This window comes from Marmota marmota, unplaced genomic scaffold (assembly GCF_001458135.2).
Source record: "Marmota marmota marmota unplaced genomic scaffold, marMar, whole genome shotgun sequence".
NCBI lineage: Eukaryota > Metazoa > Chordata > Mammalia > Rodentia > Sciuridae > Marmota > Marmota marmota.
Window position 1 is genome coordinate 4243599 of NW_025999925.1, and position 23223 is coordinate 4266821.

At 43.5% G+C, this 23223-nt stretch overlaps 1 protein-coding gene across 2 annotated transcripts in view; it reads right to left on the reverse strand.

Moving 5' to 3' along the window:
- The window catches only part of Map1b (microtubule associated protein 1B), a 103958-nt gene continuing 80735 nt past the window's right edge, over window positions 1–23223 (reverse strand). For both annotated transcript variants that reach the window (XM_048800154.1, XM_015497816.2), the window contains 3 exons: window positions 11160–17664; window positions 7966–8204; window positions 1–4481 (listed from right to left, as the gene is read on the reverse strand). In XM_048800154.1, coding sequence (XP_048656111.1) covers window positions 4326–4481; window positions 7966–8204; window positions 11160–17664 — 6900 coding nt within the window. In that variant the 3' untranslated portion in view covers window positions 1–4325. The remainder of the gene's footprint in view (window positions 4482–7965; window positions 8205–11159; window positions 17665–23223) is intronic.

Consider the following 23223-nt stretch of genomic DNA (forward strand, 5'->3'; position numbering starts at 1 on the left):
TTTTGCCACTTTTGTATTTTATTGTGGAACTGAGTTTTTTTTTTTTTCCTTTACATCAAATATCCTCAATGGAAGAGGGGATATTGCACACAAATATCATAAAAGCACTACATATTACTTTCACTGGAAACTAATTTTCTACATTAGATATGACTGGATAGGATAGAAGTGATGCAGGATTATAAGACATAATGCCATACACAGCTGCAGACTGACACAAACACCATTCAGAACAAGAGAGAGGAGTGTGAAGTGCTTCTCAGCCCAGCTCAGGACCACTCCTTGTGGGGGCTGGAAAGTGAAGGGGCTGCGTGCAGCGTGGAAAGCGTGACTCCCAACTGCTGGCTGCAGGGTGTTCTCCAAGGGGCAGCCCGGTCCGAGCCTCTTCTCTGTGGCTCCCGCTTTGGGGAGCTCCAAACAAGTGCAGAGAAGCTGTTGACTTTTTCTTCCCTTCCTTTTTCAGTTTTTGATGCTGCCTTTTAAAATGAACTTCATAAAAGTCACAGATTTTTTTTAAAATAGTAGATAGTTTTAATACCAGGTGAATAACCTAATTGCTTTCAAAGAAATGCTCATCTCTAGGCTGCTTTTGGTTTGTTGTTCAGTTGGTTAAAAGATAAAAAGCTTAACAGTTCCTTTCAAATGGAAACAGGATCTTTTCTCCTACATCTGAAGCACGAAAAAATAAAAATAAAAAGTTCTCCTAACGCACAATATCGTTACTGAGCAGAAACCTCCTGTGACAGATGACTAAAGAGAGGCAAGAAAAGCAATTCCAGAATTGTAGAGCAGCTCCTCGGAGCTGAAATTTGGTAACAGAGGGAAAAATGGAAGGTGGAAAAATTTCCATTAGCAAATGATTGAATCTTATTAAATGAATATTGGAAAGCTCCTAAACTTCATAAGCTATTGGAGACACTTAAAACATCCATATACACTGGGGAAACCATTCACTATGATATGTAACGTTAAGAAAAATTTTTTTTTCCTTTTGAACTCCATGGAAAAATGGTGTTTAAAGAGGGAGGGGTCAGTCATTGTATCCAGTCCCACCACAAGACTGAGAAAGCATGCACAGGGGTTGGGGTTTTGAGAAAGGGGATAGAATTGGTTAAAATTGAAAATGGAGGATCGTCTCTTAACATTTAGTCTCTGTAGAATTTTGTTTAAGAATACTACCAAAAAGGTCATGATCATGAGTGCTATCGCAATAGAATCCCATCATTTAAACAGAATGGAAATTCCTTCCACTCAAATATTCAAATCTATACAATTGGATTAAGTAATCGGTATGAACAAAGCTCCTAGAAGTCTGTGTCGAGTTTTAGCTCTCACCATGAAGGTACATGGTACTTTCTGATGGCTGTTACTAAACTAATTGTGTATTTATGGAACTAGCAAAATTAGGTTAGTCACACAGGTAGGAAAGATGTCTAGAAGGACAAGAGCAACCTGTAATGCAAATATTGGTTTTCCTGGTATACTCAGGCTCTGTGGCCATCATAGAGAACAACGAATGGAGGACAGTACTGATAGATTTCATAGGAAAAAGAGCCAGCTGACCAATGACAGTTTTTTATATTTTTCTCATTAAATTCCATAGAGGAGTAGGGGGTTGGGGGCAAGGAGTGGGTAGAGAGGTTATAACTGAAGACTGGCTATAATTCTCCAAAAGTGTTTGCACTTTTTTTTAAAAGCAAAATAATATACAACTTAAGTAACTTTAATTTGGAAAATTGGAAAGTAACTCCATCTTCTATCAAAGAAAAATCAACCAGAGGTCTGGATTTGGCAAGAAGGCTAGGAAATGTTTCTCTTCCCAGGCATTATGTGAACCAACTCAATAACTAACCATTAAATAATAAACTTGAGTAATTTTATGGGCTTCTCATAAAAGAAGTTTTAGGTAGATGAGTTTATGCTCAATGAAACCCATTTTGGTCACAATGACTCTTCCATCAGGTGTGACATTTTTGTACCCTTAGTGTGTTATTTTTAAAAACTTAAAAAGAAATAGGGCAATAAATAAAAACTGTATTCCTAGAGAAGCCTAACAGAAATAGAATATTAATTTTCTTAAAAAAAAGTTAAACATTTGGAAAATGTAATTCACAGCATTAAGTAGACTGCACGCGTCCTCCGTGAGGGACCCTGAAGAAGCATTGTTTAAACCCTCATATTAGTTAGCAGTGCAAAACAAACACTTAACAGACAAAAATAAACTAAAATGTTAATTCTGAAATAAATAACTAACACAGAAAATAAAATGAGGTCATTGTTCACTACTCCGTAGATCTTAAGAGTCTGCAGGAAATGTGACATGACAGAGCACAGCACAGTTGTCACTGAGAAGTTTGCCACATCCGAACACTGGGTGCATGGAGCTGCAACTTGAAACCGGACGTCAGTTTTAATCATGATCTGGCTTCCCAGGTTCATGGTTCAATGATGACAGCGATGGACAGTATGTCTGAACTCTACATGATGAACAACAGGAGTGGGGGATTCATTTGTTGTCAATCTATTACTTATTTTTTCCAAAAAAGAAAATCCCATGTGCTAGGGTTCTTTTGAACTTGGCTCTTTTACCTCATGGTTGAAGATCTTGAAAGAAGTATGTAGGGTACCACTGGGTGATAGACTCGTAAAGACCCTGAAATTAGCCTACCATGCTGTTCTCTCCCACTCTCAAATAGCCCATACTCAAATTTTTAGGTTATGGGAATCAAAAGGTGGGAGGTATCATTCTTCCTGGTAGTTTTGGGTTTTTAATAAATATTATTACTGCAATCTTAAGACTTCAATCTTGCCAGAACTTCAAAAAATTATTCAATTTTTGTCTTATGAAACACTTAAAAAAAAAAAGACTATCGCTTGAAATTTTTCTTTTGTATTTTCCTGTAAATTAAAACGTTAGTTAAAAAGTTCATCTATGAAAAGTTCTCACATAGCTAAAAAAAAAAAGTTCTGTACACTTGTTCCCATAATCATGTTGAAATTAATGGAAAATTAAAAAAGCCAATGTAAGACAAAGGAAGGTAAATACTGTACACTTGCTGAGAACCTCTTCCACCATAAGATTCACTGTTTTCCCAGTTCTGATCATAGAAGCCTTTTCAGTCTTGAATTTGCAATAGTGAAGAAGCTATGAAAGGTGCAACTTGTTTGGCTGAGGGGTCACGGGTGCACTGGCGTGGTATTCAGCACGCATGACTCAGCATCAAACTGTTGGACCAATCAGATCAACTTCTAGTAACCCCCATGTGCACACATGTGCTTCTTCAACTGGAGTATCTATAATCCTACACGGATGTTTTATAAACTTGCTGTCTCTCATTAAAAAATAAGTGCATCAAGTATCTTTGTACATTCAAGTCACTTCCTAAGGCAAATTGTCTACCATATGTACTCCCAACTGCTTTGGTATTTGCTTCAGTTAATTGGGGTGGACTTGGGCGTTGACGCATGCAGGTTAATTGACGCAGTGTGGACTAAGTGGGTGGACAAATGCTGGGAGCATGCCTTAGATCAATCTACTCGTGTGTCTAAAGAGTCTGAGAGTTCTGAATGGGGCTCATTCCACTTGTGTGTGCAGTCTACACTCACTACAGCATGTCAATGTGCAGCCTTCAAACTGAAGGAGCTTAATTAAGGCGTGACAATCTCACATGCCCTCATGACAAGTTTTGTTCTTTTTGTATTCCTCTAGCCAGCTTGCTTTAGAAAATGATGACTTAAGACTGACAAAAATGGAAAACTTGGCCTGTGTAGACTACAGAATACCTACTGCCTGAGGAAATGCAGACCTCATTGTTGGTGTTCTTCTCTTTACCCCACCCTGCTCTCTCTTTTCCTCTCTGGGTATCTCACCAGAACCTCTCCACTCCATCTCCTTTTCTTGCATTCTTTTTCTTTCTCATTCTTCCTCTCTCTCTCTCTCCTGCATTCTCTTTGTGCGCTCACTCCCTCACTCCCTCTCTCCCTCCCTCCCTCTCTCTCTCTCTCTCTCTAAGACAAATGCCTCTACCTAGCAGAAGTCAGTTGGGTTTGCTAGTGCATGGTTTCCAAATGTTCAGCAGAGATGAACTGGGGTAGGTAATTTTGTAGTAACTTGAACCCTATTGTGGGAATACTGTTACTTCCCTTAGCAATCAGCAAAAACTGAGAAATATTAGTGACTTGCGTCACCATGACACAGGATAGCATTTGGCAGGTAACTGTTCGGCGACTTAATTAGATCAATTGGCGTTTTAGAAAAGGTAGTTTCAAATTGAAGAATTTCTGGAAACAAAGTTCAAATCCTGTGGTGTGGCTGGCCTTGGTTTTTACAGTTCTATCTTGCATGCAGGGAAAGATTCATCTTGCATAACCACTGTGCTGCTGCTGGCTAAAACCATGATGTTGAGGTCTTGCTGTTTCTCATGGGTCTCCTGGTACCATTCCCTCATCACTTCTGAGTCATGAGTTGGGATCAGAGTTACCTGCAGGGAGAAAATAGCTGTTTAAGGGCAGGGACAGAAACCAGATGCAAAAATAGTACAAACCCAAGGTATTAGACCACTAGAAGATGGGGAATGAAAGAAAAATGTTCTATTTTCCTCAAGGAATGCAAGTCTTTTTTTTCAACCTACATTTGCAAGGAACCAGAATAAATACACACAAAAAAGAGTGGAAGACTAGAACCAAAGGCAACTAGAGACTTGTCAATTAGTTCACCTAAATTCACTGTTGTTTTTTCAATCCTTTAATGTTCATTAAGTACCTTGATTAAGGCTATTTCTTACAGCCAGGAAGTTTTGCATAAAAGATAATGTATATTTAGTCAAAGGAGTTTTAGTTATTATTGTAGCTCAACATCCTCAGAAAACCCACCCACTAGGTGTAACTAACATTTTTCTGGAAATGAAGATATGTGTCTTTGCATGTGTGGCTGGGGGGTAGGTGAGTGGGATAGGTGGTTAATGACTTAAAAATGTAATATTCCTTAGGAGGCAATTGGCTGTTTCACATTAGATTTCTTTTACCTTTTTTTGTGGTACTGGGGATTGAGCCCAAGCACACTCCACCAATGAGCTATGAGCTAGCTATATCCCCAGTTGTTTTTTTTTTCTCCCCTGAGACATGGTCTGACCAAGTTGCTGAGACTGGCCTCAAGCTTGGCATCCTCCTACCGCAGGCCTCCTGAGTTGCTGAGATTATAGGGGTGTGAAATCTAATGCGCTTGGCTACATTAGATTTCATATGATTAAATAAGCAATTCTATTTAATAGTATGCAAACATAGTTTACTAATGATCCTGTGCAGAAGCATAAGTAAAATTTGGATGAACAAAGATCCCAACCGTACTGACAGGGTGGTTCATAGCTAGACACTTGGTTTGGGAGTTAGGCATATTCTTTAGGAGTCAATGCTCTTACTATGGAATTTCACCTGGAGAGTTGATTTTCTAAAGTTCTTACCTTCGGTCCATCCATAAAAAACAAAGGAGTGAATGCACTTCTTCAGCAGCTCTCCCGTGGAAATATAACCACTTTGATTTGCATGCACAATACTCATATATTGGGGGAAGGCAATTAACCTTCAGTCCATTTTATAGATGAATAGATTATGCCTTAGGTAAGGTGGCTTTCCTCCAAAGTGTTGGTTGTTGGTGGCATCAAGAATACCACTTTAGACAGAAATTACACAGGGATGCCCACTTTCACCACTTCTATTCAACACAGTCCTTGAATCTCTAGCCACAGCAATTAGGTAAAAGAATAAAATAAAAGGTATACAAATGGGAAAAGAAGAGTTCAAAATACCTCTGAGTCAATGACATAATTTTATATTGAGAAGACCCAAAAAACTCTACCAAAAACTTCTAGAACTCATAAATGAATTCAGCAAAGTAGCAGGATACAAAATTAACACCCAAATTAATTACATTTCTGTACAACAATGATGAATCAGCTAAAAAAGAAATTAGGAAAACCATCCCATTCACAATATTCTCAAAAAACAAACAAACAAACAAAAAAACTTGGAAATCAATCTAACAAAAGAGGCAAAAGACCTCTAAAGTGAAAACTATAGAACACTAAAGAAAAAAACTGAAGATCTTAGAAGATGGAAAGATCTCCCATGCTCTTGGATAGGCAGAATTAATATTGTCAAAATGGCCATACTACCAAAAGTGCTACACAGATAGAATGCAATTCCTATTAAAATCCCAATGACATTCTTCATAGAAATAGAAAAAGCAGTCATGAAATTCATTTGGAAAAATGAGAGACCCAGAATAGCCAAAGCAATCCTTAGCAAGAAAAGTGAAGCAGGATACATCACAATACCAGATCTAAAATTATACTATAGAGCTATAGTAACAAAAACAGCATGGTTCTGGCACTAAAACAAGCAAAAAGACCAATAGTATAGAAAAGAAGATAGAGACAAACCCACAAAAATATAGTTACCTCACACTAGACAAAGTGCCAATAACATGCATTGGTCAAAAGATAGACTCTTCAACAAGTGGTGCTGGGAAACTGGAAATCCATATGCAGCAGAATGAAATTTAACACCTTTCTCTCTCCCTGCACAAAACTCAGCTTAAAGTGGATTAAGAACTTAAGTATTAGACTAAATCTGCACATATTAGAAGAAAATGTAGCCCTAACCTTCCAACATATTGGCTCAGGAACTGACTTCCTTAATAAGACTCCTAAAGAGCAAGAAGTAAAATTAATAATCAATAAATGGGATGGCATCAAACCAAAAAGCTTCTCCACATTAAAGAAAACAATCAAGAGTGTGAAGAGAAAGCCTACAGAATGGAGAAAATCTTTGCCACCTCAGATAAAGCATTAATTTCCAGGATATACAAGGAACTCAAAAACTTAACACCAAAATAAAAATAATTACAATAATAATAACCCAATCAATAATTGGGCAAAGAAACTGAACAGACACTTCACAGAATATTAAGGGTCAACAAATATATGAAAAAATGTTCAACGTACCTAGCAATTAGAGAAAAGCAATTAAAATTACACTGAGATTCCATCTCACTCCAGCCAGAAAGGCAATGACCAGGAATACAAGTAACAATGTTGGTGAGGATGTGGGGGAAAAGGTTCACTCATTCATTGCTGGTGGGACTGCAAATTGGTACAACCACTCTGGAAATCAGTATGGAGATTCCTCAGAAAACTTGGAATGGAACCACCATTTGACCCAGTTATCCCACTCCTCAGTATAAACCCAAAGGACTTAAAAGCAGCATACTACAGTGATGTAGCCACATCGATGTTTATAGCAGCTCAATTTACAATGGCTAAATTATGGAACCAACCTAGGTGTCCTTCAATAGATGAATGGATAAAGAAACTGCGGTATATATGCACAATGGAGTATTACTCAGCATTAAGAAGAATGAAATTATGACATGTGCCAGCAAAGGGATAGATCTGAAAACTATCGTGCTAAGTGAAGTAAATCACTCCAAACAACCAAAGGTTGAATATTTTCTCTGATAATGTGAAAGGAGCAGTGAGGGCAAGAGTAGAAGTGCAGTGGATTAGACAATGGGGAATGATGGGAAGGGAGCGGGGATAGGCAAGGAACAAACAGTGGAATGAATCTGACATAATTTCCCCATGTACATATATGAAAACAACACCACCATGTACATCCATTAGAATGGAATTCTAACTAAAATAAGATATATCCAATGCTAATATAATTAGATCAAAATGGATTCTGCTGTCACGTATAACTAAAAAGAACGAATTAAAAAAAATACTCTTTTAGACCATCTTCTGTGGGTTAAACTGACTTTGTCCTGAGGAGATTTCATGTGTGACAGTTTTGGGAGGCACCTTGTACAGATCCTCAATGACAAAGGTGCCTTGCTAAACATGGCTCCCTCCCTCTGCCTCTGGCCCCAGTTCAACCACAGTGCAGCCAAGGTCCTCGGGCCCTTACCTGCATGTTGCTGCCCCACTGAGCCTTCCCTTCCAACAAGGCATCCAGGACAGCCCGGCTGGGCTCCTCAGCAGCGGGGTCATTCCCACTCACCACATAGTAGGACGACCTCACTCTCTTGAAAAATTCAACATCAACATTCTTACTGTTGCTGTGGTTGGGAATATAGCACAGGTCCAAATACACAGGGAGGCCTGGAGGCACAGCTGAGGACTTGGCCGTCTTGGTGGCTCCTGGTCCTTTGGTAAACAAAGACAAAGCAAGGGTCTCAGTAACATGAAGAGAGCTGTCTGTCCAATGTACCTCCCCCACTCATCCCCAAGCAGGCTCTCTGAGATAGGCAAAGAAGTGAAAGCATCTCCATCTCCCCAATAACGTGTACAGGACATCTAACACTAGCGATACGAGAATTCCATGGTTGTTTATCACTTCAGTAGGAGAAACGAAGAGTGGGATGTTTGCCCTCTGTGCACAACCCATTATGAAGTAAGAAGTTTCAAGTTTCAAGGCCCTTGCAAAGACAGAAGTAGATAGCAACACCTTCCTAAAGGAGCTACTAACATCTAAATCTGAAAAGTGATCTAGGAAACACCTTAAAAATCAAAAAGAAGCATCTGCATCTGGCAAACCATAGTTACGCAATGATTGATTGATTGATCGATTTTGGTGGTACTGAGTACTGAACCCAGGGGCATTCTACCACTGAGCTATATCCCCAGTCCTTCTTATTTTGAAACTAGGTTTCACTAAGTTGCTGAAGTTGCCCTCGCACCTGCAACCCTCCTGAGATGTTGGGATTATAGAAGTATGTCATCACACCCAGCCGCAGTTAAGAGATCTTAGCAGTTCACTTTAGGTTATCAATTGATAGCGGTTGTGCCCATAGCTGAATAGTATGCCCTAACCTCTGTCCTAGTAAGTAGTTCAGATCTTCACCCTATATGCTCTCTCCAGGGCCCTACTCACCATTCATAACCCAAGGAAACACTGTATTCTTGCCTTCGCACAGTGCTGTGAGACATCTCTCCCTATGCAGGGATGGACACCAACATTTGGCAAAGGAAGGTCTAGAAAGACTAGGCTTTTGCTAACCAATCAGGACATATCAGACTGCAGAAAGGGGCACCTTGGAGCCAAAATTTCCAGCCTAACCCAGAACGGCCTGGGCAAAGCAGCAGTTCAGATTAACCCCCAAATTTCCTGGCACCCTGTTTCGTCAGCTGCCTTGCTAACTTCTTCTGGTTTGAAGGTTTAATGCTTTTGAACGAGTAAAGCTAACATTCTAGGGCAGTGGTCCGTCACTCTCCCTGCATGATTAGAGTCACCTTGGTTGCTTACTGATGCCAAGGCCTTCTCCTCCAGAGTCTGCTTAAGTGGGTTAGGGCTGGGGTCTGGGCACCATGATCTTTTAAAAGCACCCCAGGGGACTCTAATGTGCAGTTTATGACCACTGCCTAAACCATCTGAAATGCCGGTGAGATTCTAGACACTTAACCTGCTCTCCTTTCTCCATGGGATGTGTAAAAACTCTCATCTCAACAGTTTAAAAAGTTCCAGTGAATTCCATCAATTGCCCAGATTTACTTTTAGTGGGTTAAGGAAGTAGCAAGAATCGGCCAAATTAATGTTTGAGGTAAATAAGCTCATTTTATAAATACATTCACAGACCATTTTAGTCAATCTGAGCTGTAAGCAACACTTTGGGGACCTTCTAAAGAATCCTGACTCTAACAGAAGTTTGAATTGCTGTTCTAATAATTAAATTTGTTTGCAATTTTATCTTGAATATTAAACTGCTACCATCAAAACCAAATTAATAATGCTCATAGAAGCACAAACTGGAAATCACCAGAAGTCCACCCAAATTTGCTTTTAAAATCAGTTAAATGGGCAACTTTGTCTTTTTAGAAATCTAAAAGCATCTTCAAAGTAAATAAAAATTAAATCCTCTTTATTACTTTGTCTTTAAATTGTCTCCTTAAATGTTCAAGAAAGTCTTTTTTTTTTTTTAATATCAATTCCGTGGGCTAGGGTGTATATGTTCTGCAAAATTTCATCTGTTTTTTTTTTACTATTATTAATTTGAAGGGATTCCATGCTTTCTCCTTAGTGCAGGTCATCAGCTCTTTCAGACCAAAGGGTTAATTATCTGGTGGGTTTATATTTATACTAAGCATGAACAAATTCCATTTATTTTCTCTGTGTACATAAAAAGACCCAATCTCGTAAGAACTGAGTCTTAAAATTGATGCTTCACATAAAGTAAAATCTGCATCTGTAACCAAGATACCATAAAGTGCATGGAATTTGAGAGCCCCAAAGGGTCATCTCTCTGATATTCTCTAATAAATCAAGGAAATATTATTCAAATTATTTTTTGTTTCATGATTTTGGGTCAATTTATATGCCTTTGTGAATGGTGATCTAAAAATCCCTGGATAATTACATAAAGAAAGAAAGAAAAAAAGAGCTTTAGTACAAATCCTCATGACTACTTCGAAGCAACAAGATGAAGCTGTGCTACCAAAGTCCAGTGTCATCAAAATCCCAAATCACTACTATAAACTGATAAATCTGAGACTCAGAGGCAAATCAGGAATGATCAGAAGTCAGAAATATCAACTGGAATTACAGTGTATGTTAGCTGATAAGAAAACAACATTTCCTTCAAGGGAATGTATCTCCAAACTGGTCATTTTTTTAATTAAATAAAAAAAAATGATAATATTAAATTTTCATGATTTTATTTTTAAAAATCTTATTTTTTAAAAAAATAGGACTCTAAAATCCTGGGCCTTGGCAGGTCATTGGGGGTTGGGATGGAATTTCTAGTTCTCTCTAGGCCTTTTGGAGCTTCTAGCCCTTGTAACCTTGGCCGGCACATCTGAAGCCAGTCTTCAGAGCAGCTTGAAACTCATATCCCTGGCTCTGAAGGTTTCGATCAGGAATGCAGTTGCTATACTCCAGAATGGTGCAAAGCCAGGAATCCCACTGTCCCATCAGAGCTGCTCTGGGCCATACTCTGAGCTACCCCTAAGCCCAAGTCCACACTGGGCTCAGAAACAGACCTTCAGCAGGAGAGAGTAATGGGGGGAAGTGAAGCATCCATGTTTGCTCCCCTGTCCTCCCAGCACAAAGTCAAACAGGGAAAGAACTGCATGACCTCCCAAGGATGCCCGGTGCCCTGGGCCTACCTGCGGTGGCAGTCTTTGCTGATTTGGATGCGGAAGCGTTGGCGGCATTCTTGGTCTCCTTGTCCTTCTCTTCCCCTCGCACAGCTTTGACTTCAGGAGTGGCGGTGGTTTTCGCTGCTTTTTCCACAGATTCTTTCTTCTTAGGAGAAGCCACTCTGGACACCTTATCTGAGGTATCTTTCAAGGCCCCCGGTTTTGGTGAAGCTGCTGAGGGCTTGGACTTCCCGTCCCCCTTTTTGACAGGTGACGAGGACTTGGTCTTTGTCCCTGGCTTCTTGGTCTTAGTCTTCTCTTTCAGGTCCTTCTTCAGAGCTTTGCCCAGGTTCTGCTCAATGGCCAAGGCCTCTGGGTCGACCATGGACACGTCAGGGTGGCGTGGAGAAGGGCTGCGGTCCTGCATGGGGGCAGGCGGGGGGTCCATGTGCTTGTATGTGACAGTTTTGTCTGTGGGGATGGTTTCTGACTCATCTTCGGAGTCGATGTTTGCATCGGCTGTGATGGAAGGACACTCTTCTGTCTCTGGAGGGACATCAGAGTCGGTCTGGGATGGGGCCGACTCACTGACTGAGGTAGGTGGGGTCTCATCACACTGTCGTCCCTGCTGCTTTCCTCCTGGGGGTGGTGGGGCTCCCCCTGACTGAGTGAGGGGCTTCTCAGATTCTTCAGTGGGCTCTTCACTGGCAAACCACTCCAGAGGGTTGGGATTGATGAAGGAGGGTGAGAGCTCTGTCTTGGGATGCTTGTACTCACAGGAGGACACGAGGCATAAATCCACATCCTGGCGGGCCTCTGAGGGGGACTTCTTCTCCGCAGTGTAGCAGCGATCTGAAGTCTCGTAAGAATATGTAGATGCCTGGGGGGTTTTAGTAATTCTCTCCATCGTCTCATAACAGTATGTAGAACTATCAGGGCTTCTGGCTGTTTTTGTAGACGTCTCGTAGGAGTAACTTTCAGATTCAGGGAAGCTGGAAATTTTCTCAGTGGTCTCATAAGAGTAGCTGGCATCCCCAGGTGTGTGGCCACCCTCCTCAGAGTCGTCATAGCCATTGCTGATGTCATCCAGGAGCCTTCTAGCCCTCTCGGTCTTTTCATAGCTGTAACCGCTCACTTCAGGGGTCCGTGTGGTCTTCTCACTTATCTCGTAAGAGTAGCCGCCCTCTTCAGGGGTCCGTGTAGTCTTCTCGGTGATTTCACAGGCATAGCCACCATCTTCAGGGGCCTTGATGGTCTTCTCAATGGTCTCGTAGGAGTAGCCACTGTCACAGGCAGATTTTATGGTTCTCTCCGTCTTCTCATAGTAATAGCTGCCCACATCTGGGGTTCTGGAGGTTTTCTCAGAAGACTCATAGTCATAATCTTCTTCATCTGGGGACCTGGTGGTTTTCTCAGACTTTTGATAGACATAGCTAAAGTCACCAGGTGTCTTTCCTCCATTGTCATTCTCCATGCCAGATGTGGCCAAATCTCTATTCAAGGCAAGATGATGTTGCATCGTATCGAATAACATGGAGGCACGGTAGCCAAAGGGCTCTGCAGATGCTGCGTCTATAGGTGGAGATGAGGAGGTATGGCAAGCTGTTGTGTTCTCTTTGACGGCAGAGGTAGAATCTGAAAAACCAGGTGAATATAAAGGAGAGGACTCTCGTGGGGTGAGTGGAGAGATATCAGATTTTGGAGAGAGCTTCTCTCCTTCCAGACTTTGCTCCTTCTCAGAGGTGAGTGAGGCATATAAGGACATCTCTCTGGGAGGAGCAACATCGGATAGAGTTTCTTCTTGCAGGGGAGAAGCTATCTGAGATGGGGTATGAGCAGAAGAGGTGGACGGGGAGGCCTCCACCTGAGACACTGAGATGAGCTCGGAGAGATCATTATCTTGGGTATAGGACTGCTCCTCCGTTGGTGGTATCTTATGTGATAAACTGGAGTCTTGCATGTCAGAAGGACTATAGTCCACTTCAGTTGGCCCATTTTCAGTGATGTGAAGCATACTTGCACCCACCGCAGGGTGATCTGGAGACTGTCGACTGAAGTCCATAGCAAGGGAGTGCTCAGGAGATTCTTGGCCAAACTCAATAGACATCGAGGACTGTTCCGATCTGTGATCTTGAACTGGTGTCCTGGATTTGGCTGTCTTGGGGGAAAAATCTGGAGGAGAAATTGACATTGGTCTTGGGCATTCTTCTTTAGATGGAGACATCTCTGTCTCCTGGAAAGTGGTAGGCGTTTGCACAACAGACACTGAAAGGGAGTCATCGACTTCTGTGGAATGTGGGGAGCCAACTTCCGCATGCAGAGAAGGAGACACATCATCTGTTGTTGGTTCCGGAAATGAGCTCGTAGCCACGGAGGCGGTGGAGACCGAGGCCACACCCTCCATGTGAGAGTAGGTGTCTTCTGCTACACCCTCATCAACAGGAGTGGCTGACTTGTCTGAGACGGTGCCTTCAGAAATGGACATCTTGGTATCTTCTTTGAAAGATCCAAACTGACTGACATCTATTTGGGTTGGAGAGACATCTCCTCCCAATTTCCTTTCATCCAAAGCCAGTGCTGGTTGAGAATTCATGGCTTCAACATCATCGGTTTTCTTTTCTGGACCAAAGTCTTCCTTGATTGGGGTGAAGTCTGTACTTCTGACCTCCTGTTTGTCTTGGTAAAGACCAGGGGACGTCATTTCAGAAACTGGACTGACTTGGTCTGCAAAGTCTTGTTTTCCATTCTTTCCTTCAAAGGGGCTTTGGGCACATCTGCCAGGAGCCTTGTCATCAGCACTGAGAAAACTTTCATATGCAGACTCGGATCCAATCAGGGGAGGGCTGCGTAAAGGAGACAGGACTTTTTCCATAGGCGACTCTGAGTCAGGCACGGGTTCATCCATGGGGCTTATGGAAGCCCTTTCACTCTCATCTTTGGCATCACTGAATTCAAAGCTCACTGGCACTGCTGCTGGCTTTTCAGTGACCTCTGTAGGGAGGTGACTAGCTTTCTCCTCGGTGGGAGATTGGTAGTAAGGTGTGTGGCCGGCACTGCCAGTCACAGACTGCGACGGAGACACCACTTCCAGAGTCTTCTCCTCAGGACTAGCACAATGTTCTTCAACTACTTCCTGGGTCACCTCAGGAGACACAGGGACCACTTCGGCCTCTGTGGAGACTGTAATCTCATTGGGCGTCAGAGAGAAGTTCACACTACGTTCACCCAGGGGGGTCTTCTCTATGGGTGACGGCGGAGACGGACTCGAGGATGGACTCTTGGCTGGGCTAAGCTTCTCATCCGAAACCGGGGAGACGATATCTTTGATCTCCAACGTGGTACTCGCTTTCACCTCTTTCTCTTCTGAATAGTAAGCATCACGTAGAGCAGATTTGCTGAATTTGTCTTCCTCCATGGAGGAGGGTGGGGATATGGTGGAGGCTGAAGCATTATAATCCTTGCCCTCGGTGGCATCGGTTTTTGACCCATCGGATAATCCGTTGAACGGGGTGACGGTCGTTTTGGAGTATTCCTGAGAATACAGTGAAGACTCGTATTTGGTGATGTTTATGAATTCCTGAGATGGGGACTCTGTCTCTTCGTTGTTGGTCTCGTCACTCATCACATCGCGAGGAGTAGACATCTCATCCATGGGGGTGGGCTCGCTAGATATCTCAATGGTAGACTGAGTGTAGCCAGAGGTGGCAGTGAATTCCTCAGGCTGGTCTTCTCGATTCTCCTCATCAGAAGCAGTGGCCTCACTCTCTGAGCCTCCAGGTAGAGTCTCATCGTGAATTGAAGACGCAGGTTCTCGGCCAGGAGACTGGACTCCCGGTTGCTTGGCTGATGTGGTGAGGAATCCATACTGATCCTCGGCACCCCCAGCCTCCGCAGCCTTGTCAACCACAGCCATCACATAATCTTCAGCTTCCATTTTTTCCGGCTCATATTCATCTCTGGCATCCTCTGCTTTGTCCTCCTCTTCAGCCTCCTCCTCCTCAGATTGTTCAGCTTCTCCTTTCTCAATGGCCTCGTCCATGTCTTCTTCTGCCCGGTCGTCCCCACTGGCCACAGACTCCCTCTTCTCCTTGATGTGCACATCTGCCTCTGCCTTGGCACTCTCCTCATCCTCCGTGGGGCTGTGCTTGGAGGTGCACACGTTTTCCTCACCATCTTCTTCGGGCTCCTCAGCCTCCTCGGTTTCTGCCTTCTCCTCATAATCTCCCGTCTCCGAGGACTCCTCGAAACCAGCTCCTTCATCTTCAAATTTTTCAATGTCATCCACCCCCGGTTTCTCGACCGGCTCCAGCTCTTCCGGCGTTTGCTCGCATTCGCCCTCCCCTTCAGTGGTGGTGATCCCCTCATCGGGAGACTCAGCAGAAACTTTGATGACTTCTGTCTCTTTCTGGAGGACGTAGGCGTCCACTGGCTCGGTTCCCTTCAGTTTCTCTTCGTCTTCGATGAGTTCTAGCTGGGGCTTGATGTCCTTGGCTACATCAATCTCTTCCGCCTTTAGCTCTTCAAAGTCCTTGGTGAGATCCTCAGGGGATGACATAAGAGACCTCTCGGCCTCCAGTTCTTTGGCAGGGCCGGTGGCTGCTATGCCAGCCACTGCCACAGCGGCTGCCGAGGTGGCCACGGCGCCGACCGCTGCAGCTGCAGCCTCGGCAGTCTTGCCCTCCTTCTTGACGACTTTAATCTTCCCCTTCTCCTTTGGCTTCCCAGCAGCTGCAGACTCCTTCTTGACCGGCTCTTCCTTCTTGGGTACTTTTGGTTTTAAAGCCGCTGGTTTTTTTGCTTCAGAGAGGGGCGTCGATGGTTTCTTGGAGTCCTTAGAGAGTTTCTTGATTTCTTTTTTGGGCTCCTTCTCCTCCTTTTTCATGTCCTTCTTTTCTTCCTTCTTCCCTTCCTTCTTGGCATCCTTCAGCGGCGTTTCTTTCTTAACCTCTTTCTTGGGTTCTTTTTTCTCTTCCTTCTTGACTTCTTTCTTGACTTCCTTCTTTACCTCTTCCTTTTTGGGTTTCTCCTCCTTCTTGACAGGTGTTTTGTCCTCCTTTTTAGCCACTTCCTTCTTGGGCTTCTCCTTCTCCTCCTTCTTCTCCTCGGGTTTGGTCTTGGTCTCTTTTTTCACGATCTTCTCTTTGGCCGTCTTGGGCTTGACGTCCGTGGCTTGCTTCTCGGCCACGTCGGTTTTGGCGGGAGGCTGCTCCTCTTTGCTGGGTGCCTCCTTTTCCGTCACGGGAGGTTTGGTCTCTGTTTTGACTGGCTTGTCTTTTTTCACGATCACCTTTTCTTTGCTTTCGACTTTGGGTGGCTTTTCCACCTGATTAGCTTTTGTGACCTCGGGGGTTTCTTCTTTCGACTCCTTGCGCACCGATTTGCTGGCCACCGGTTTGGTGGCTGGCTTGAGACTCTCTCGGCTGTCGGCCCTCTGCTTCAGTTTTACTTGTTTCACGGTCGGGGTGGGCACCTGGCCCGTGAGATCCTTTTGGGTGGCCAGCGGCTGCTTCAGGAAGTCTAAATGTTTGAGCTTTTCTAGCCCTTCCAGGATGTTGTACTGGGTGCTATTTCCAGGAAACAGAACTCGAATGATTTTCTCAGCAGGGTTTGCTGGATGCCACACGATCAAAGAGGAGACAGACGTCAGGTAGGAAATTGGGATGTCTACTTCTTGACCATTGGGCAGGATCAGTTCAGCCTTGTCTTTGTTGGTGCCAGTCCATTGCTGCATAAAATACTGCATTTCCTTGCTGCTCTTGACGGGGTTAAGCACGTACATCTCAAGCTTCCCCACTCCCATTTTTTGGAAAAGAATGACAGGATCAATGGTATTGCCGACACTTCGGAAGAGAGGCTCTGGTTTCATGGACAATTTGTTTAGGTACTGGAGTGTGAAGCAAGCTTCTTCTATGCTTCTCTTCATCTTGATATTCGGCTCTGGGTTTTTCAGGTTTTCAGGTACATTGAGAAATACGACCCCTAAGTCAGGGGAGATAAGGTTTTTCATCCAGTCACTGTTGGTGGTGGAACCCTGGGACTGCTCTTCCTCCAGCTCTGCGATCTTCCGCTGCAGCATGCTGTTGATTCCGGGCAAATTGTCATCCCCAATGTGGGTGAGCAGGATGGAGTCCACCCGGTCCAAATGTCGGATGAGCTTCCAGAAGCAGGATTTTCTTTCGGATCCTCCATTGATGAGCATATTGAATCCGTTCACAGCGAACAGGGCAGAATCACCCCGCCCTCCTGGGAAAATGTAACAGCAGGGCTTGGAGAGCTTCAGAAATCCACCCGATGTGGGAGGTTCCAGGATGTCAAAGGGAGATGGGACTTCCACTGATTCTGAGAGGTACTCGGTAAACTCAGAAAGTCCTTCCATTTCTGGCAATATAGAAGCTGAGTTGAGTTTGATATTGATGAAGTCTTGGAGATTGTGTCTGTCAAGATTGGAGTTCTTCCAGTCCCCCTCTTCGGGACAGAACAGGGTCAAGCTGGCTTTGTTGGCAGGATGGGTGGTACTCAGTAACTCCCCAATCTGGGTTTAAAAAAGGAGGGAAAAAGGAAAGAAAAAGTTTAAGTGGCTGTCATTACTGATCCGTCACTTCCATCAATTACCAGGTATTATGGGATCACTGACTGCAACTGGGACCTGCTTCAGAGATGGACTCGGGTAGCCATGCTATTTAAATGCGGACGTATTTATATACTGGGAGCTGAACAGCCTCTGTTTAGAGACTCCCATTCCTCCCTTTTGCCACCACCAGCACCCCTCCACCTGACACCTGCCCAGTAATCCTTCTCCCATATGTCTTTGCCCTGTAGGAGAACTTCAGAACTCTGCTCCAATTCCAAAACCACTGACCATCTGGGTGATCAGTGCTTCCGCTCCCGCAGTTACAAAATACTTTGAATATTCCCCCTGGGTATTTGCCATGCAAAGATGCCCTTTAAAAAAATATTAAATATCACGGATGTGTGTGGAGGGGACTATGTGAGTCATCTCACCACTGACATAAAACCTTTTCTTTTAATCCATTGGGCTTGGCAAAAAGAAAAAGGCCTGATGGACACATTAAAAGGAATTCAAATAATAATGCACTTCTTCCTGTCTCATCTCAGAATTTGGTAGGCATAAAAGAAAAAAGTTTGGTGGGTTTTTTCCCCCCTGGGACACAAGAAGTTGCAGATTGCCCATTACTACGAAAAAAAATTCCTGGTTTCTGGCATCAGTGCACTCTACTTAAAACATGAGTGGTACACCCAGCAGATCCTCTGTAAATGCAAATGCTTTTATTGAAGCCATAATGATTCAAGTGGTTGGGTAATTATGCAAGCCTGTGGCCAACTTCATTCCTCATTTGCTTAAGTTTAAACCCAAGGTAAGGCCTTGCTCCCATTTTATTTTTTTATTTTTCAGGGCAAACTGGGTGCTGAGTGGCTAAGATCACATTGGACTCAAAGGCTTTTCAACACACTGTTTAGTACTTCCCAAGGACGGGAATTTGGACAAGCAAATCAGGATCAAAATGGTGACTGTGGTTTAATGAAAGCACTATTTTCCTTCTCACTCCATATTAAGGCCATATGTTTCATGGTCTTAGCTTAGCAAATAACAAGGGGGAATCACGCCATAAATTCCAGAGCTCTTTCCATTTCAGCAAACCTCATAAATCAGCTCAGAGTTTCAACTGACAAGTGCTCTGTGGCCTGGATAGCAAATGATAAAGAGGCAAAGCAAAGGTTTTATTTCACGCAGGCATCCCTGGGCCAGTGGATCTGAACTCTTACCTCCTAGCTTTGGTTTCCTCTGGCTCATAACCTCCTGTATATTAACATTATGACTACCAGAGTGTGTGTGGTGTGTGTGTAAGGGTTATTTAGACTGAGCTTTCCTATATTAGATTGCAGAAAATAATCATTTTTGTCTTGTTAGCCTATTAGTCTTAAGCATAACATTTTAGATGAAGCATCACAAAATGGCAAAATAACGAAACTTTTCTATTTTCCTCTAACCTAACTTCACAATCCTGTACAAAAGGAATAAGAATTGACACCTAGTGTGGAAGCTAAGAAAACAGAAAAAGCACATGGCAACTGTCCTTGGGCAAAAATCTCTGCTCAAATTATTTGCTGGCCAAAGCAAACATAAGTACCAGTTATGGTTTCTTGTCCAATAATCAGCATAGACCCTCGTCATGGTCACTATAGCCCCATATAGATTCTCTTAAACCTAATATCCACACAGAGCACATGCAAGCTATGCATGTAAATTTTGTAATACACTTTAAGAGGCAAATTCAGGATAACTCAAATTGCTAAATCTTTAATCATGAATTTTTGAAATTCCACCCAAGCTACAAAGCACAGCAGCCGGGGTCATGTGTATGGGGGTTGATCAATCACTAGCTCTTTTTATGTGAAATGTGGACTTCCTCCAACTTTAAGGAGGAAGTAAAAAGACTTGAGGAATATCTCCCACTTTCCACCTTTTTGCCTCTACCCAGAGAGTTGAATGAAGTGCAGGAAAGGACCCCAAAACAAAATGAGGTTGCAAAGGAGTCTGAGGAGGTCAGAGGGCACGAAGACAGCAAGAGGGGTGGGTGAAGAAAACCTAGGAGGGACCAGGCCGAGCGGAAAGAAAGTCTGCTCTGCTGGACAGGTTTCTTTCTTTCCGACAAGTTTTTGGTCCCTCTAGAAAAAAAGCGTGAGAGAATGATGAGGCAAGAATGCAGAGACAAGGACTGGAGACAGTGAGCCAGGAGGGACGGAATGGGACAGGGAAGAGGAGGAGGAACACTACATCCTTGAGCTGCTCCACAGAAACGAAGCCCCCGTTTTCTCCCTCTGCCCGATTCTAGACCTACGGGCGGCCCACAGGTACCCTAGAGAGTGCCCAGCCCCGGGCCACACTCCAGGGATGCTTATTCAACAAACGGATGGGATCAGTAAGGGGAACCCAACAATGGCATGCGGGCTCTGACTGGCTGTTAGACTTGGAAATGGAGGCTTCTTCTAAACAAATTGGGAAAACGTCTCCGTGATATGACTAAGTTTCCAGATAGCAGAAATACACCATCATCGTCATCTCTCTCTCACTGTTTTTGGTTTGGTGCTGGGAATTGAACTCAGAGGCTTGTTCATGCTAAACATGTACACTACTCCTGGGCTCTGCCCCTAATCCATCCTCTGTGTCTTTGTATCTTAGTTAAATGTTAACTAGTATCTCAATTAATGTCCTTGATTCCCTAGTATATAGCCAGACTCAGCAGGTTTCATTAAATTGCACTGAATACAGCCAATTCCACTCCTGCCATTTTCCTGGAGTGGGCACTAGGAAGAGACATGAGCCTGTGGGTACTTATCAAACATACTAAATACTCCCCCGGGCCTTATAAAGATGGGTGGTAGACATGACTGGGAGAAATGTTTCTTCGGAGCAAACATAATCTTTTTTGTTAATTATTTTTTTCCTGATCGAATGCAGGCATGCTGGAAGAGGAAGGGCGTTAAAGAAAATAAACGGCTTTACTGAAGATGATATTAATGAAACAAGACTTTTATTTCTAAACCGTGGCCTTCTAACTACATCTCCTTTTTTGATTAGGTTACTTGGTTGGCTGATGAGGAAATACTACAGACAGCGTATCTCTGGGCTTTAGCAAAACACTGAACAGGATCTCTGAACGTTGTGATGGCAGAATTAGGTGGATTTATAGCAGCCGTATAAAAAGTGCTACTTAGTGTCAACCCGGAGGTCTGTGATCGGCTGCCTCGGGACTAATTTCTGTCCTGCTGCGGATTCACCTGGGAAAGAATGGTGGGGACGTGCTTAGGGGATCAGTGGAGGGCATGAAAACCAGAGGCCTGGCAAAGATGTGGGGTGGCAGAATTAAAGTACTTAAGGAAGCTCTCGATGATGATGGCTAAGTCACCTCTAACAGGGTGGCACTCTAAAGGGATAAACGTAAGGTTCAATAGACCAGCAGGGCAAAGGACAGGATTGGGAGATGTGGCTTAGCAACAATATCCATGGGGGAAAACTCAGGGATTTTAGTGACAGTCATGGATTTATCATGAAGCTAAAGAAGCTTAAATGCCAAGGCCCCTCACTGGCATGATTCCCTACTAAAGTTTTGCACTTAATTGTGGATTAATAATTGTGTTTTCTTTTTCTTTCTTTCTTTCTTTCTTTCGGGTGGCACTAAGTGGCTCAGGCTGGCTCCAAAGTCCTGGGCTCAAGGGACCCTCCTGCCTCAGCCCCCCCAGGAGCTGGGACTTCAGGCATGTGCCACCATGCCTGGCTGTTTTCTTTTACTTAATAAGACATTCCCCCAAATTATCCAAATTGCAGAGCTCCTCAAAGGCTGTGCCCTTCCTGGTTGGCATTTAATCACATATGGTGACTGTCAAAGGTTACTTTTAGACTTGCTTAATAGAGGATTGTATTGGAAACTATCAAAGTCATTGATTTTTACAGTTCTAATCTGGTCAGATGACTGCCAGGAAATGGTGTCCAGTTTAAGTCATGACATTTTTGAGAAACTAGATCAAACAACGTAATAAAACAAGTTTCCCCTTGCTGGCTTCATCTCCTTGGCCTTGACTTCTACATGCTAGATCTGGGTCTCTTTGTCTTGATACACCATGTCTCTCTCTAGATCATGACGTCTGTCTTCTAGGTGTCAAATACCCTCTGGGTTTTAACTATACCAGCAGATTACAAATCAATATCTCCAGCCCAATTCAAGTTCCCCAGCTCTGGACTCCCATCCAGCAGTCCAATGAACTGCAAGGTATTAAAACATGACCAGGACTGAACTCGTGAATTTCCCGCACAGCACCTCATCTGCCTTTCCTGACAGAGGAACAGGTTTGAAGGACAGTGACCAAGGAACATAAGGAGCTTTTATGATTAATTTGCGGGGAGGGTAAACTGAGTGTTGTTTAGGGGTATCTAAGACACTGTAGGTGGTAAAGGATTCTGTTCCTTTCTCAAAGACATAAAAAGACAAATAAGGAAACACTTCAACAGAGAGGCAGGAAAAGGCCCCCAGGAGGCGATGACTCGCCACCCTGGATTTCAAGGGGGGGGGTGGTGAGTTGACCAGATGGCTGCTCTGTCTGCAAGAGCTAGTTTTGTAGTTGACCTCTAGTGTGAATGCTCCCTAAACCCAAAGCTCAAAGTACATAATTCTATTTTTTTAAACCCTTTATTTGTAGCTATTCTTGTTAAAAAGAAAAAAAAAGTATCATTTTTGTTTTTCTAAAATTGTCATTCCTGGTTTCTCTGGAATTGACAAGGAGCACTTTTCAAGGACTAAAGGACTGGAGCTGGACTCAGAGTGACCTCTGGTGCTTTGGCTACTGAGTCATTCTGTATCCAACCCTTTTCCCCAGACAACAAAAAAAGGCAACCATGGCTGCAAAGACTGAATTGTACCCGGGGCACTCTAACACCATAACACGGAGCTCTATCATTTTTTTTATTTTTTGAGACAAAGTTTCACTAAGTTGCTGAGTCTGGCCTTGAACTTGTGGTCCTGCTGCCTCAGCATCCCAGGTAGTTGGGCTTACATCACAGTGATTTTTAATTCACTTTGTCTCTGGCTTCCTTCTTCAATGCTCATGATGTCAGAGAGATAAAGGTTGAGTGGCTCTGGTTGGGGCAGGAGGGAGGGACTGGATCTTCATAATCGTCCTCCTCTCCCCCCACTTTCCCTCTCCACCCCAACACCACTGATCTAGTCTGTTAGGAAAAAAAAAATCTAGAAAACTTTTTCCATTTGCATTAACCATTACGTTCTCCAAAGTATCAGGATGAGGGATTGTGAGGACAGCAGAGGGGAACATGACCTAGTGTCTGGCCCTGACAATACCTGCCTGAGTATAATGAAGATGTGCACCCTTCAGAACAACCCTATGATTATGAACCCTGGGAACCTGCCCTTCCACAGAACTCTTAATTCTTCAGGTGAGGTGGTTCATTTTTCTTCTGTAGTTACTGGTAAAAATCAGACACATGCCTACCCATTGCGCCACAGCTCCACTTCCATGGTCTGTAAAAATGACTTAAATGGTAATATTCTTAACACTA